Source organism: Leucopleurus acutus (assembly GCF_964270905.1).
Source record: "Leucopleurus acutus genome assembly, chromosome: 8".
In the NCBI taxonomy this organism is placed as follows: domain Eukaryota; kingdom Metazoa; phylum Chordata; class Mammalia; order Artiodactyla; family Delphinidae; genus Leucopleurus; species Leucopleurus acutus.
In genome coordinates, this window is record NC_139151.1 from 86,916,820 (window position 1) to 86,932,641 (window position 15,822).

The following is a 15,822-nucleotide window of genomic DNA, read 5'->3' on the forward strand; positions in this document are numbered from 1 at the left end:
TGCCAGGGATGGAGGTAGCTAGGGGCCTGGGTCCCAGTGTTCCCGTAGCCATTGATGACAGGCAGACCCTTGACAGAACACCTTAGACCCCTACATTCCTCCAGGCCACTCTCAATGCCTCCATTAGGGGAGGGCTTGCTGCTCTGCCTGAGGAGAGTCCCAGCCCCAAATGCCACCGTCTTTGGTGCAGCTGTCACTACTCCCTGGTTACGGAAAGAAACAAACAAAGGCCAAGTGTGTGGGGTGCTGATGGCTTGGGATTCATTGCATGGAGGGGAGAATCAACCTCCTTGTGGATGGAAGCCCAAAGGCTTGCCTGAGGCTGCCTGCAACCCAGTGCAGAGCAGAAACAGAGGGGGCCTGACTCTGTTATCAGCGACTAGATGCACCTGGGCCTGGTTCTTCTCCCCCAGGAACATGGGCCCAAACTTGGTTTCTTGGGAGCTGGCTCTGAGAGAATGGGTCATCACAGAATGTTGGCTTTGTCTCCCAGGCAGCTGTGTCAGTTGTTGCTGACAGCCCATGCCCTAGAGAGAGTGCTTGTGCCCAAGAGTTCTGGAGGCCAGCTCTTACCTGCCGAGGTTACGGTCTAAAGTATTGGGTTACCTTTGAATTTTTACTCTGAGTCATGAAGAATTATTGGTTTAAGTTCAAGCAAGTCCAGAAGTGAAGATGGCTTTGTAGAAAATCCCAGATTTCTCAGGAAGGAGAATAAGAATAATGACGTGAATAAAAATATTTGGGGGTCCTGCTCCCCCACCCCCATTTTTCCAATAATCAAGTTGAGATGAAATTACTCTCTGAGCATGAAGAAACATGTCTTCATTCTGTAGATCTTAGGCTGCATGCAAATGTGGACTGTCCACACGAATGAGGAATAATTTTAACTTGCAGGAATAACCCCCAAAATGTTGGGTGAAAGGCTTTTCAGAATATTATAGCACAAAGAAGCAACCATCCATAATTCCATCCACCCGCATATTTCATGCCTCCCACCCTCCCTCCATTTCAACATTCTGTCCTTGGCTCTGGGCTGCATAAGGACACTTTCCCTCCCTTGGTGTAAAGTTGCTTGTGGGGTTTTGTGGGGAAGACAGGCACACAAACAGTGGAGGATTGTGATAAGGGAAGAGATAGAGGTTTGCGTAAGTTATGTTGCGAGTTCCAGTGGGGGAGCTTGTAAAGTGACCTATACATTAGGGAGGAACTGCAGGAGAGGTGGGCTGGCCAGGACACGCAGGCCTCCTGTGCTGACCCCAAGACAATTGCCTTACCCTTCGTGGGATGGGGCTGTGGGAGGATTTTAAACAGTGAGGGATGTGGTCAGATTTTCTCTACAGTTATGTGAAAGATGCCTTTTAGAGGTCAAGACTGGATCTCGGAAAGCCAGTGAGGAAGCCATTAATGTGAAGCCATAAAGGCAAGAGAGAAGGATTTGAACTAGGGTTGTGAGTGGCAGGGATATCGAGGAAAGATGGAAATGGAAAATGTTTTGCACTGGTTGATTGATGTGGGTGGAGGTGAGGGGGAAAGATGGTTGGCCATTCTACCAATGGAAGTACTGAGTGATGCAGGAGGGACAGGTTTAGAAGAAAAAATCCAAAGTTCTATTCTGGGTGTGTCGAGTTTGTGTCTGGGATGAAAGTGTCTTGGGCAGTAGGGGATGGACGTATGCAGCTGTAGATGGAGGATGGAGTTGAAGGGAAGAGAGCTGAGTTGGAGGTTGACCCTCATGGCAGACGAGACAGCTTTTCCAGGGAAGATGACTCTGTCACTCAAGCAGCGGGAGACACAGCTCCGGAGGTAGAGGAGGGGTGGGCGGAGGGAGAGGAGCCTCCGAGCTGATGGAGGAGGAATGGTAGGGAGCCAGGTGTGTGGGGAAGGTGGGCGAACAGGAGAATGTGGTATCAGGGAGGCCGAGGGAATGGAGTTTCAGGAGGAAGGAGCCATCCAGTTGGAGTTGGTCCCTTGCAGCTGAGTTATGTGCAAGGTAAAGACTGAAAATAACTTTTGAATAACATGCTGGAGAGGGCGTGGAGAAAGGGGAACCCTCCTACACGGTGGGTGGGAATGTAAATTGGTGCAGCTGCCATGGAGAACCGTATGGAGATTCCTCAAAAACTAAAAATAAAGTGGCCACATGATCCAGCAGTCCCACTCCTGGACATATATCTGGATAGAACTATATATAATTCGAAAAGATCCCTGAACACTTATGTTCAGAGCAGCACTACTCACAATAGCCAAGACGTGAAAACAACCTAAATGTTCATCGACAGGTGAATGGATAAAGAAGATGTGGTACATATTCACAATGGAATATTACTTAGCTATAAAAAAGAATGAAATAATACCATTTGCAGCTACATAGATGGACGTAGAGATTATCTTACTAAGCAAAGTAAGTCAGAACGAGAAAGACAAATACCATATGAAAGCACTTATCATATGGAATCTAAACTATGATGCAGGGACTTTCGTGGCGGTCCAGTGGTTAAGACTCCACCTTCCAATGTAGGGCGTGTGGGTTCAGTCCCTTGTCAGGGAACTAAGATCCCACATGCGACAGGGTGTGGCAAAAATTTTAAAAAATATGATGCAAATGTGAACTTATCTATGAAACAGAAACAGATTCATAGACATAGAGAACATAATTGTGGTTGCCAAGTGGGGAAGGGGGACAGGGGAGGGTTGGATTGGGAGTATGGGATTAGCAGATGCAAACTATTATATATAGAATGGATAAACAGCAAGGTCCTATTGTATAGCACAGGGAACTATTGATATGGTCAATATGCTATAATAAAACATAATGGAAAAGAATATGAAAAAGGATAGATAGATAGATGTATACAAACACACACAACTGAATCTCTTTGCTGTACACCAAAAACTAACACAACATTGTAAATCAACTATACTTCAATAAAATAAATAAATAAATAAATAACGTTTGGATTCAGCAGTTGGGAGGCTTGGGAGGCTATTGGTGCCTTTGTGAGAACAGATCCGGGAAAGCAAAGGGGGCAGGAACCAGCTGGGTGTCAGAGGACTGAAGACCATGCAGACCGTAGGGGCTGAAGCTGCTGAAAGGTTAATCATGGTGTCGGCGTTCACCAAGCCTTTGACTTCTTTCCGGTGTCTTGGTGCTGAGCTGCTCCCGTTGGTAGAGCACTGGACTAACCTGCACTGGAGCCACGTGGTAGGGCATCTTTAGGTTACCAAAAAATCGTTTCTTAATGGGCAGCTCCTGTCTCCCAATTTCTCATTTCCCTGATAGGAATCTATCCTGGTCAGTTTAAGGTGGATCCTCTTACACTTGAGATCACCTTTTCTCTAATTAATAATCATGTAACTACATTATAATGATATGCCTTGTGTAATGACATATTCTGTGCCTAACTTACATCTAGTCTTTGTATAATAGTCATTCTTTAATAGTGAATAATAATACCTTTAACAAATGAACTCTGGCTAACGTATGGCCTCTTTTTGTGTGCTGTCATAAAATGTATGAAAATCCCAGGAGCTTCCACTGAATTTTTAGGATATGTATTTTTTCTGTAAGAGGCTATCTGATGCAAGTGATACACAATGAGAGTTGAAATGTTTTCAGATCTGGGACGATGTGAGTCCAATACCAAGATGGACAAAACAGCTCTTTGATCACCCCAGGGAGCTTATCAAGCTTGTGTTTGGTCCATCTCCACTTTGTAGATGAGGAAACTGAGGCATGGAGGGCTTAAGCCATCCCCCGAGCTTGGGAGGAGTGGAATTGGAATTCAGAGCTTGTGGGCTTCGGGGCTGACCTGAATGATACCAGCTCAGGGATCCCTCTTTCAGTTTTAATTCTCTTTGTTTTCTGGACCATCATAAACTACCTTTCACAAGCTGGAGAATCCAAACAGGTTCGCCTGTACCTTTTCAGCACTTGTAGTTACCAAATCCGACAAATCTCTTGCAAAGGTGAGTTGCTCACTCTGAGATCAGCGCTCATTCAGACATGCAGACTGAAGCGGGGACTCCAGCAGTAAATACTGCTTAATTCTGGCACTTGCTAGATGTACAAACATCATTTGCTCAAGAAGTCAGCTAATTCCTCCTGATGGAGGGCCTGTCGGCGCGCTGAGCACCGAAGGAGGATGCTCGCGTGAGCAGACTGTAGAAGCAGGACGGACTGGTTTAATGGATTAAGCTACTTAAGAAAATTTAAAAAGACGCACCAGTTAATATGTATTCCTCCCTTGGTCGGCGGTAACAAGCTGGCGTTTTTGATTTCCCTGGCAGAGTTCCTCTCCTAAGCGATAAGCCAGACAGTCGTTCATTTGCTGAGACGTGATAGAAAATTGTAGATCATCGGAGGGAACCAGAGAGCCCTTGACTTCATAGGGAATGGGCTGCAGGTCTGATGTGTGGCCCTTCAGAGATTATTTTCTCCTTGGGCAGGGAGGGTGTGGGACCAGCCATCTCTGCATGGATGGCGCAGGAGGTTGGAGTTCTAAAGTGCGGAGGCAAGAGTCGAGTCTCCTCCAGGGGCTGGAACCTGGGTTCTCTGGCCAGTTCCAGCCCTGCCCTTCGAGAGGCTGGCTGGCCTCTGGGTCTTAGTCTCCTTGTGTTTAAAAAGGAGGAACTGCCTTCAGTACCTGCCTTGTGGGGATGTGTTTAGCTCTTCAGAGGAGGAGCTCTGGGTGAATGCTGGATTTTATTTTTAAATGTTGGAGAATGTATCTAGGACAGGCAGATGGCGGGTGTTTGCCTGCCGTGGAGACCGGGGGTGTGTCCACAGAAACAAGAATGAGCGGTCAAGAGCTGGAAAGGAACTTGGATATCATCTATTCCTGCCTTATTTTACACCTGGGAAACTGAGGTCCAGGGAGATGGAGCCACGTCCCCAGATCCCAACAGTGAATCCCTGTGCCTTTCTCTTTTGAGTTGCTTCATAACCACGTGGTTTGGAAAGGTTGGTTCATGGTTATAGTTTGGCTGCCATTAAAGAGCCTTAGGAATGATTAAAAGGAAGGTTAATTATTTCTTAGGAATAATGGAACTGAGACTGTCATGTGTTAGAAGACACACAGCCAGGGTCACATTGTGACCTTAACTATGCTCTTCAAACCTGGTGACTATCTGCAAAGTCTGCTTTCTTGGACCTAAGTGACCACTGGTCTCAGCCAGCCAACCAGCCCCACGTTGCCCAGGCTGTGGCCTTTCTAGGGAGGCAGAGGGAGAAAAGGGACCCAAGCTTGTCTGAGTTACCACTACAGTACCAGCTCTAAGAGGAGAGGCAGGGAGATTGTGGAGGGAAGGAAGGAGTAACAATCTAGTACTGTTTATTGAACTTCCAGTATATGCCACCTACTCTGTTACATTTATTTTATCCCTTTATTTTATATATATATATATATCCCTCTATTTTTTATATATATATATATATATATATATATGTATATATCATATCCCTCTATCCCTCAGCAACCCTGACAGGGAGGTGGGGTCACCCTGGTTTCACAAGTGGAAAATTCAAGCTCAGAGAGGGTGACTCACCTGTCTGAAGTCACACAGCTAATTACAGTGATAAGAGAATCCAGCATTTGGCGATTGTGATGGGGTGTGCCGAATCACCGCCTTGGGTGCCCCAGCTCAGCCCCCGTTTGCTCAGCCCCCTGCAGCCCCATATTGGAGGGTGGGGCGAAGAGGCAGATGGCATGGACTATTCTGAGAAAGAAAGCTTTCCTGTGACTTTCTCCCACCCTGACATCTCAAGGGAGTTAGTATTTAAAAAATATCTGACCTTCTGGCTGGGCCTTGCTATTTTTGTTTTTGGAATGTCATGGCTTGGTAAGTTGGGTGGGTAAATCTATCTTATGAGATGTGTTTATTTTTTTCCTCCAGAATCCGCTTCTGCCTTGCAACTGTCGCTGCCTTTCAGAAAATGAAAAGAGTTCGTAATAAACCGAATCTCGCAGAGGGATGTCCTTGCATTTTTTTTCTCAGTGTGAACACTTGCCCCCTTTTTTCTCTCCTCCTTTTATAGTTGATGGCGTTTTTGATGCTAGAACATTAGTGATGAATGGTTCCACGTGTCTTTCATAGACTTTTCTCAAATATTAGCATGATATTTGTTCTTTATAGCAAATTTTATTAGTGAAACATCTTTTAAAGGGTGGGAAAAAGTACCAAGAATAATGCGAAGAAAGTCTGTGTGCTTTCCGCCCAGCTCCGTTGAATTCTAATATTTTGTCATACTTGCTTCAGGTTGGTTGAAAGGAAGAACTCTTACAGCTGGAATTCATCGGGTGCCTCTGATCCCATTTGGCAGAGGGTAACCACTATCCTGATTTTGATATTTTCTTTTCTTGCACATTTTCAAAAATACCTTCACATCGGGCTGTATCCATTAGAGTAGTATATTTCCCAAGATCAATGTAAGTGCTAGTCTGCCGCTTGCCTTTTTCACTAAGCATTAGTTTCTCAGATTGATCCATGGTGATTCGTGCCCCTCCACTTCATTAAATTGCAGCCCTGGGTAGTATTCCATTGTTGTGAATGGACCCGAGTTTTCACCCGTTCCCCTTTTGGTGACCATTTGGTGTGTCTTGCACTTTTGTATTACAGCAGTGCCACGGTGGAGATTCTCTTGCTATTGTCCTGCACACGCTTGCCCCCAGGCCTGGGGTATGTACCAGAAGAGGATCAGCTGGGTGAAAGCCCTGGTGCGCCTTGCACCTCACGGGGAGTTGTCAGATTGCTCTTCTGAGTTGCTCCACACGTGTAGCCTGGGAGATCATATTGTACCCCTGCCACGTGAGAATATCAGACTTCAAATTTTTGCAAGTCTGGTGGGTGTGAAAGAGAACTCCCTTGTTTCGTTAATCATTCTCTGAGTACAAGTGAGGTTGAGTCCGTCTGAAGCATTCATTCCCTTGTTTGCTCATCCGTCAGCATACCTGTTCATTCCTATACTCTGACCGGTTTTCTATTGGGTGGCCTATGTTTTCATATATGGTCTTGTAAGAAAATCCTGAATATGGATCTTTCTGGGTTACATGTGTGGCAGACACCATTTCTAGTTAGTTGCTTATCTTTTACATTTGTTTAAAGTATCTTTTGAGGACTGGAAGTTTTACATTTTAATGCGGTCATGTTTATCACTCTTTATGGCCTGTGCTTTTTTTGAGTCTTCTTTTAGAAATCCTTCCTTACCCTGAGCTTGTCAAAATATGCCTTGGGACTTAAATGAAGCTCATTTTGCTTTTCTGGCCTTATTTCTTGGTTTGCTTTGGTGTTTTCCACACTTGCCTTGGGTGTATCTGTGCAGAGCAGAGTATAGGCTGCAGAACCATTTCCAGTGACTGTAGGAATGGTTGCAGCCATCCTGGGGCAGATGAGGCTGGGCTGAACTTGGGGTCAGAGCTGAATCCCCCTCTTCTTGACCCTTTGGCTGTTTCTGAGAGGTACTGAAGTGCAGAGTTGATTGGTCCTCTCTGAAGCCTGGCTTATCTGCAAGCCTCATAAATTGGTTATAAAGTTGTCCCCTCTCTCGTCTTTCAGTTTATCTTCACTGCTTGATTCTTAGTTCCTGCTGCTGCTGTCGATTGAAGCTGAAATGACAGAAGGCACATGGGGCCAAGTTCTCACCCTGGCCTGCCATGCGGGTCACCCTTGGTGAAGACACGGCATGTGTTAAAAGAGAACGCCTGTAAAAAGTTCATCCAGAAAAGTTCTTTGCTTCTCTTCCTTCCCTCCTAGGAGCTCAGGAGTGTTTTACAGAACTCATCTCATCTGTTCATTGTCTTTTGCGCAGAAGTACAAATAGGTTCAGGTAGGCTTTGGGTAAATTCACAGAACCTGAGCGTGTCAGAACCGGAAGGGTCCTTAGGAGCCGTCACTCATGCAGTCAACAAGCACTTCCTGAGTGTCTCCTCGGTGCCTGGCACTGGCGGGGACACAGGGCCGCAGAGGCCCCTGCCTTTGTGGTGGGGGAGCAGCCACTGAACCACAGGGGTCATTTCAGAGTGTGGTAGGTGTGATGGCGCCGAGAGGAAGGCCTTTTGGGTTGGGCGCCTCTGCTATTTTGTTATTTTAGGCAGACCTACCATCTTCTCACTTAGGAGTCTGCAAACTGTGGCCCAGGGGCCAAAGCCAGCCCGCCACAGCCCCTGAGCTAAGAATGGTTTCTACGTTTTTTAAATGGTTGAAAAAAAAATTAAACATTTGCAATAGATTTTGATGATAGGGGACACTAACTTTGAATCTCAATCACCTGCCCCCTTCCCCGAAAAAGAATTCTGTTCTTTTCATTAGTAGACCTGTGCTACAGAAAATTGTTCTCAATTATGATGGTTGTATTTTGAATTTCATCAATAAAAATTGTGTGGAATATTGTTTTCTCTCCTATTATGTAAGTACTGGTATAATATCTTTAATTTGGCCTCCTGTCCTGCACAGCCTAGAATATTTACCATCTGGCCTAAAACGTTGGCAGACCCCTGTTCTAGGTGTGACGTCTTCAGTCTCAGTTTTCTGGTCTGCAGAATGGGCATGGTGCCTATTTCAGAGGGCTATTGTGAAGGCAGAGAAAGAGAACGGATGTTAAAATCCTACCAGGTATTAGGAGCTTCAGTAGATGTTAGATTTTCCCTAGTGAGAAGTCAATAATCAACTCCTTAAGGGCTGTTAAAGGGAATGTAGGAGAGTTGGGGACCAGGGTGGGATGGGGCTCAGAGCTCACCTTTGAGAATCAGTGCCCTGAGGAACAGCATCCCCCTGCGTTGCTGTCCAGCCCCTGAGCTGTGGACCTTGGACCTTGCAAGGGTTGCATCCCGACAGCTCTGCCAATCCCCATGATGTTAATGCCGCCTGGACATAACTTTCCTAATGAAGCATACCTAAAAAATGGAAGGGACAGCTTTGGGCCCTTAATGAGGCTATAAATACAGTACGAAAGTAATTTATAGAGCTGCTTCCTGGTGAAGAACTGTCCTTTTCCTAGACCTCTTCGCTTTCCCTTTGCTTGCCTCATTAATACTAGCCGTTGGCTTTCTTTGCTAACTCGTTTTAAGAAGGAAACAAAGCATTTGTCATTTTGTAGTGGCTGCTGCTGTGCATTGCACGAGAGAGGCAAAGGGGAAGCCGTGTGAAGTGCAGATGTGGGTCGGACAGCTAGGCTCACTCACTGTCAAGGTGACTCACTCCATCCATAAAGTGTTCCTGCAGGAAAGTTACACGCGATCTTCAGGGTCACTGTAAATATAATACACTGTATGTGTAAATATGAAATCTGTGGGTGCCAAGGGTCAGCATTCCTGGGCTGAATCCGTGAGTCATTTTATAACTTCTCACCTCTGTCCCTGGGCTGCGTATCTTCCTTGCAGGTGGGTACACAGAGACCGGGGCTCCTGGAATGAGCTAACAGGGCGGGCAGGGCACTGTGCAGAGTCTCGACAGAGCTGGAGACCTGGCTCAGCTTACGTGCTTGGAGGCCGAGGCCCATCCTCACTCCAGGCTCAGATATCCACGCGTGACTGCCCTCCCTGGTGACAGCCAGGACTCCCTGTGGCCGAGCTCTGGTGGGAAGCAGCTGGTTTGATGAGAACCAAATGGCTCTGGGAAGTGCTCAGGACAGATGTCTGCGGTTCCACCCAACACTGATGCCACCACGAGGAGCAGTCTGGAGTCGAAGGGACCTTCAGGGATTTTTCCGGGATAGTTTAGGAACGAATCACGACAGACCCGCTCGCTTGGTGCTTTCGTGTGCCCATGCATGGACTGTACGTGTGTATTTGAAGGAGCGAGTCAAAGGGAAAACGGACGCTTGTCTTCAGTGGCCTCAAAACATTACGTCTGTTGGTGTCATGTTCCAGGCAGGGGGAGAGGTGTGTTAATCCTCCAGGGAGGTTTGAGGGACGATCTAGTTGAGATCTGCAAATTGGAACGCTAAGCTGTATGTGTGTCTGTACATATATGTGTCTGTGTCTTGCTTTGTTGTTCATCGAGCCTGCCGACCAGATGATCAGGAAGCGAAAGATGAAAACGAAGGTGACTGGGCAGAAATCTGAAAGCAGGGCCTGTTGATAGTTTGCAGATGCCAAGTCCATCTCGCATCGCGATAAGGCGTGACCTTAGCGGGAGGAGGTCGGCAGAGGGAGAGCAAAGCCTGTGGAGGGCTCCAGCCGGTGGAAGACGATTCCCATTTCTCAGCTGGAAAAGTCAGCATTGCTCACTGCATGTTCCAGAAGGAGCAGAATGCAGCAGCTGTCTTGAGTTTTTGCAGTGCCCCCTCATCAAGTAGAAATTTGTGGGTGCCAGAAATTTTGGAAGAAGCCGCAGCAGCAGGTTCTTTGCTTTTGCCCAATGGGGGAGGACTTGGAATTTTTTTTTCAGTCTTGGTGCAGATGGCGTAGTTATTTTAAGTAAGTGATGTGCTGCTGCAGTGAAAATGGGCAACTCTTTTTTCATTTTTCAGCCTAATGAAAAAAGAAAAAGGAGAAGGAGAAACCCCAGCTAGCCAACTTCGTGCTAATGCTTGTCTTTTTTGCATTCTAAATGTGTCCCAAGACACTGAGATGGGATAAACATTTCAGCTACTAGAAAGTCCTGCTGTCCGGCTGAAAAGATTTCTAACCTCTTTTAAAGCAGACGGGGTAGTAATTTACTTGCACAAATCCAGACACCCCTGTGTCCCTTATTTTTAACTATATATGTAAGATCCCACTCACCTTCCGGGGGATGGCGCAGGGGGTAGATGGAACTTTCTAAGGAGGAGTGTGAGGGATGGGGGATAAATCAGTAACTGAACACTTGGTTTTCTTCTGAGAATGACCACAGATATTTACCGAGAACCTACTGAGTGCAGGATGCCCAGGATGGAGAGCAAAACGAAGCAATGCCCTTCGGCCTATGGGGTCGTGCAATCTGGTGGGGAGGGAGTACAGATTCATTGGTGAGCACAGTTGGGGTGAAGGAAAACACAGGACACGACCAGAGCAGAAAACAGGGATCAGCTTTAGATTGGGTGAAGGAACCTCAGAGTCAGTGATGTAAAGCTGAGGTCAGAGGACAAATGAGATTAGCCAGATGTACCAGTTTGCTGGAGCTGCCGTGACAAGGTACCACAGAGTGAGTGGCTTCAGCAATAGACATTTATTTTCTCATGGTTCTGGAGGCTAGAAGTCTGAGGTCAAAGTGTGCAGGGTTGGTTTCTTTTGAGGCGTGTCTCCTTGGCTTGTAGATTGCTGCCATCTCCTTGAGTTTTCACGTGATCTTCCCTGTGTGTGTGTGTGTGTGTGTGTGTGTGTGTGTGTGTGTGTCCTAATCTCTTTTTATAAGGACACCAATCAGATTGGATTAGGGCCCATGCTAATGGCCTCATTTTAACTTAATCGACACTTTAAAAGCCCTAGCTCCCAGTATAGTCACATGCTGAGGTACAGGGGTTAGGACCTCAACATATGAATTCTGGGGGCACACGATTCAGCCCATAACAGCAGGTGGAATGTGCATGGAAGAATTGGGGTGAGTGAACAGTGTGTGCAGAGGACCACGGCAGGGCGGACATTGGTGTTGGAAGAAATGGTTGGAATGAGATTGTAGAGGTAGGCGGGGCCTGATCATGCCTGGCTTCGTAAACCATGGCAACAGTTTCAGATTTATTATAGGGGCACCGATGAGCCATCAGCAGCATTTAAAATCTCCCTCTGCTATGAGGAGAAGAAACTGGTGGGAGTGAGAAGTGAAAGGGGGAAGGTTGGTTTCAGCCAGGATTTCTCAAGTCAGCACTCTTGACTTTTCGGGCTGGGTGGTTCTCTGTTGTGAGGGTCTGCCCCGTGCATCGCAGGTGTGCATTCCTGGCCTCTACTCAGAAGAGGCCGCAACCGAAAATGTCTCCAGACACTGCCATATGTCCTCTGGGGGCCAAAATTGTCCCCCGTTAAGAGCCATTGGTTTAAAGAGGGCACGAGGTCTCGGTGGCTTGGATTGGATGGTGTCAGTTTAGTGAGGCACCTTGGATGCGTTGGAGGAAGATCTTTGAAGACAGAGTCAACATGATTTAACCTCTCTTTGCCTTGGTTTCTCCTCATACTCTCGAGTCTGCTGATACTGTCGCTTCCCTAAAGCACAAGGCCCTGCGCCCCCTGTGTGGGTGATGGAGTTGCTCCGACGTGCACAGACTGCCCCTCTGAGTTATCATTCACCCGGCCCTGGGGATCCGAGGTCCTGCCGGTAGGGCACTGGGAGCCCCGTGGCTGCAGGACCACCTGTGTCCAACCCACGTGGCGTTTAGTCTCGGCATCGCACCCTCTCATTTATCAAGTCCACGTGCCGCCAGCCTCTTGACTCCCAGAGCAAGCACTTTGGGGTCTCGTCTGGACAGTTTTCTTGCCCCAGAAATCTGTTTATCACAACAAGGTCTCACGGTTTCGGCGACTCTTCCAGGGGGCTTGCCTTCGAGAAGCTAGTTCTGCACAAGCAAGTGTAAGTGGCTTCTGAACACATCAGAATGGCAGGTACGTTCTGGAGCCCTGAAGAGTCCCTGCTGGCCGGGGGGAGCCCAGAGCAGTTGTTAGGAAACAGCTGGCACGTGTAGGTTTTCAGTGTTATGTATGGTGTGTCTGGCTGAGATCCAGCTCCAGGCTGTCCTTCTAGACTCCTCTCCTACGAGACCCACTCTGGCATCTTGCGACTCTGCCCGGAGGTGGGGAATTGGCTTCACGACCATCTCAGGGTTGGTGGTGGCTTCCTCAAGTTGAGCCTTGAGAGGGATTCTGATATCGACAGTGGGCTCAGTGGTCAGAGTCCACTGTGATTAGTGATACCTGACCTTGGTGTAGCATTGGGGAAATAGGGGCACAGTCTTCTCGCAATTCCTAACTATCAGAGCTCTGTGTTTTTTTTATTCCATACCCATCGTGGCCTGCGCTGAGCCTGCCTGCTCTGGTCTTTGCCATCTTTCTGTAGATGTGACGGGTCCTTACGTTTCATCTCTTTGTCTATCAACGTCCACTGCAAATGCCACCTCTTTCCCGTGACCTTTCTTTAGTGCCTTGAATTCTGACTTTATCTTAAGAGCACTGGGGAGCCATTCAGTGGCTTTTTAAAGCCAAGAAGTGTCATGATTGATCTGCTCTTTAGAAAGGTCCCTCTGAGATAGACTCGAGGGGAGGCTGGGGTCACTTGTGGCAGTGATCCTGGTAAGAGATGGTGGTGATCTGGGCTGCAGTCGTGGCTGTGGCAGTGGAGACTAGCATGCAGGACTTGGTGATTGGCCATCGTAGGGGGTGATTGAGTGAGGAGGGGACAAGGAAGAATTTGAGGAACCCAGTGCAGGTTTTTAGGGCAGGATGAGGCCCCTCACTGTAGCTGCTCTTCTAGAATTCTTCAGTGAATTACACAAGCTCATTTTCAGTAGGGTGTTCATGTACAGTATAAATTCAGTGCAGTGGGGCAGATGGTCTATAAGGAATAGCCATGGCACCTGGGCTGATGTGGTACCGCTTGCCTCTGGCTCTGTCTTTTCCAATTTTTTGCCCACTCGTTCCAGCTGTAAAATGTTTTTAGTGTAACCCCAGTAGAACCCTAGGCACACAACAGGGTGACTGCCCGTTTCTCCTTGGGGAAGACTTCAGAGGCAGAGTAACACAGAAGTTGTATGCTAATGGGTGTGTCGGGATTTCCAGGAGACCCCATGAGTTGAAGGGCATTCCAGGTAAAAATTACAGCACATGTAAAGGATAGTGGCATGAAAGAAGGTGTGATGTCAGGGGTCTAGCATGAAAGAAGGTGTGATGTCAGGGGTCTAGCATGAAAGAAAGTGTGATGTCAGGGGTCTGGCATGAGACGCTTCTCTTGGCAAAGCTTGTGGAAGGGCGTCGTGGGCCCTGCCCTCCCTCCTGCTGCCCCCAGGCAGGTCTGGACATCCCTCTTGGTACAGGGCACTAAAATTGTTAGTATACCCTTGTGCCTTTCCAGCCCGGAGGGAAGAGCCCTAGCTTTCGTCTATGCATCTTTAACACTTAGCAGAAGTGTCTGGTCATAAATGTTCAATAAATGCTTATTGAAAACTCAGGAGGGAGCCCTGGAGGGACCGGTCTTTTATTTCTCCTTTTCCTCTAAGACTTTTATTTCCTGATGGCTCCTGATCTCCCAGCCGTTGATCACAGTAGCTCAGACGGATCAGATTGATCCAGTTCTGGCTCCCTTGACAGTCTGCCCCCGGGGTCCACTGGTGGATGAATTTAGCTCTCCTTGGCCTTCCCTGTTTGCTTTCCAGCCTAAGAGTTCGCACTTTTGGGTGAGGGCCTTGGCATTCTGTGCCTGTGTTCAGTGGAGTCGAATCTAAACCTTGGGGCTCGGTGCTAAATCTCCGGGAACACTTGGCAAACAGTCCAGGGACCTTGGGACTCTCTTAGGGTTAAAAGGCCTGTGTTGAAGTTTTGGTCTGGCCTTTGCTCCCCGTGTGACCCCAGGCAGGTTGGTTTTTGTGGGTGATTCCTGTTTCCTAAAGTGAAATGATGTCCCCGTATTCCCGCTGACTTGGCCCAAGTGCAAGGATTCTGTGATATAGGGCCGCAGAGTCTGAGGTCTGGACGGAGTCTGCAGTCCCTGCTCCTGGGTACTGGGAGTCCTGCGCTCCCTCTGTCTTGGCACCTTCCTTTGTAGCCACTGCCCATGGCCAGAAAAGAACGTTTGGGTTTTACTACCAGGCTTTTTGACAGAGAAAGAAGAAAAGTTCGTGAACCCCTGTTGTGTGCCCAGCACCAGCGAAGGGCTTTACCTGGGGCTCTCCGTTTAGTCCTCGCAGAATCCCTGGGGGTGGAGCAGATTCTGGGTCCCTTTCACAGATGAGAAAACTGAGTCCCAGAGAGGCAACGTCACCCACCAGAAGTCTCACATACACAATCCGTGTTGAAGAAGAGTTGTGCGGTCCTGGGTTCTTGCTGCCTTGGCGGCGCCGTCTGACCTCCCTGTCCCCTGTCTCCCACAGAGAGCCAGCTGCTCCCCGGGAACAACTTCACCAACGAGTGCAACATTCCAGGCAACTTCATGTGCAGCAATGGGCGGTGCATCCCCGGCGCCTGGCAGTGCGATGGGCTGCCCGACTGCTTCGACAAGAGTGACGAGAAGGAGTGCCGTGAGTGGCCTGGCCCTTTGCTGGGACAGGAGGAGGGTGGCGGCAGTCCTGGGGCATCAGCGAGGAGTTCTGGGTCTGACTCAGCCCTGCACATTCTGCGTGCTGCCCACGGCGGGGCCAGGGCCTCTGCGGGCAGGGCTGTCCTGCCCTCTCCACCTGTAGTTCTGTCTCAGAGCAGCGTGGTCTGTGCAGAAACAGGGGTCTTGGTGGGGTGGGAGCCACAGCTTTGTGGGAGCAGAGGACCTGCCCACCAGGCTCTACTCACCCTCCCGCTGGGAGACTCTCACTGCCTTCACTTTACACGCGAGGATGCTGAGACTCCCAGAGGTTATGTAGCTTCAGTATCTTCTAACCAGCAAGCAGCAGACCTGGATTTGAACCCAGGGCTGCCTGACCCCAAGGTCCAGGCTGGTAAGCATCTCGCACATCTTCTACATTGTGCAGTATTCTTGAGGATGAAATAAGCTTTAGCATCGCGTCAAGTGTCTAGCATGGAGTTGGTACTGACTTTGTAGTAATCTGCTGCCAAATGCCCTTTCCTTTGCCAACACCTTGGACATCATTTTCAAATGGGCAACACCAGGACCGGGATTCTTTCTGATCCTCTCCACCCCCTCCTTCTTCAGCCTCTTTCCCGTTTTGTACCCAAAATCCGCGTGAGATGTGAGTCAGTGGTAATCTGCGAGAAAGGA

General features: G+C 48.3%; 1 protein-coding gene across 2 annotated transcripts in view; it reads left to right on the forward strand.

Moving 5' to 3' along the window:
* Positions 1–15,822, forward strand: part of LDLRAD3 (low density lipoprotein receptor class A domain containing 3) — a gene marked incomplete at its 5' end in the record, with an annotated part of 254,480 nt that overhangs the window by 62,136 nt on the left and 176,522 nt on the right. For both annotated transcript variants that reach the window (XM_082844027.1, XM_082844026.1), the window contains one exon: positions 14,984–15,130. In XM_082844027.1, coding sequence (XP_082700153.1) covers positions 14,984–15,130 — 147 coding nt within the window. The remainder of the gene's footprint in view (positions 1–14,983; positions 15,131–15,822) is intronic.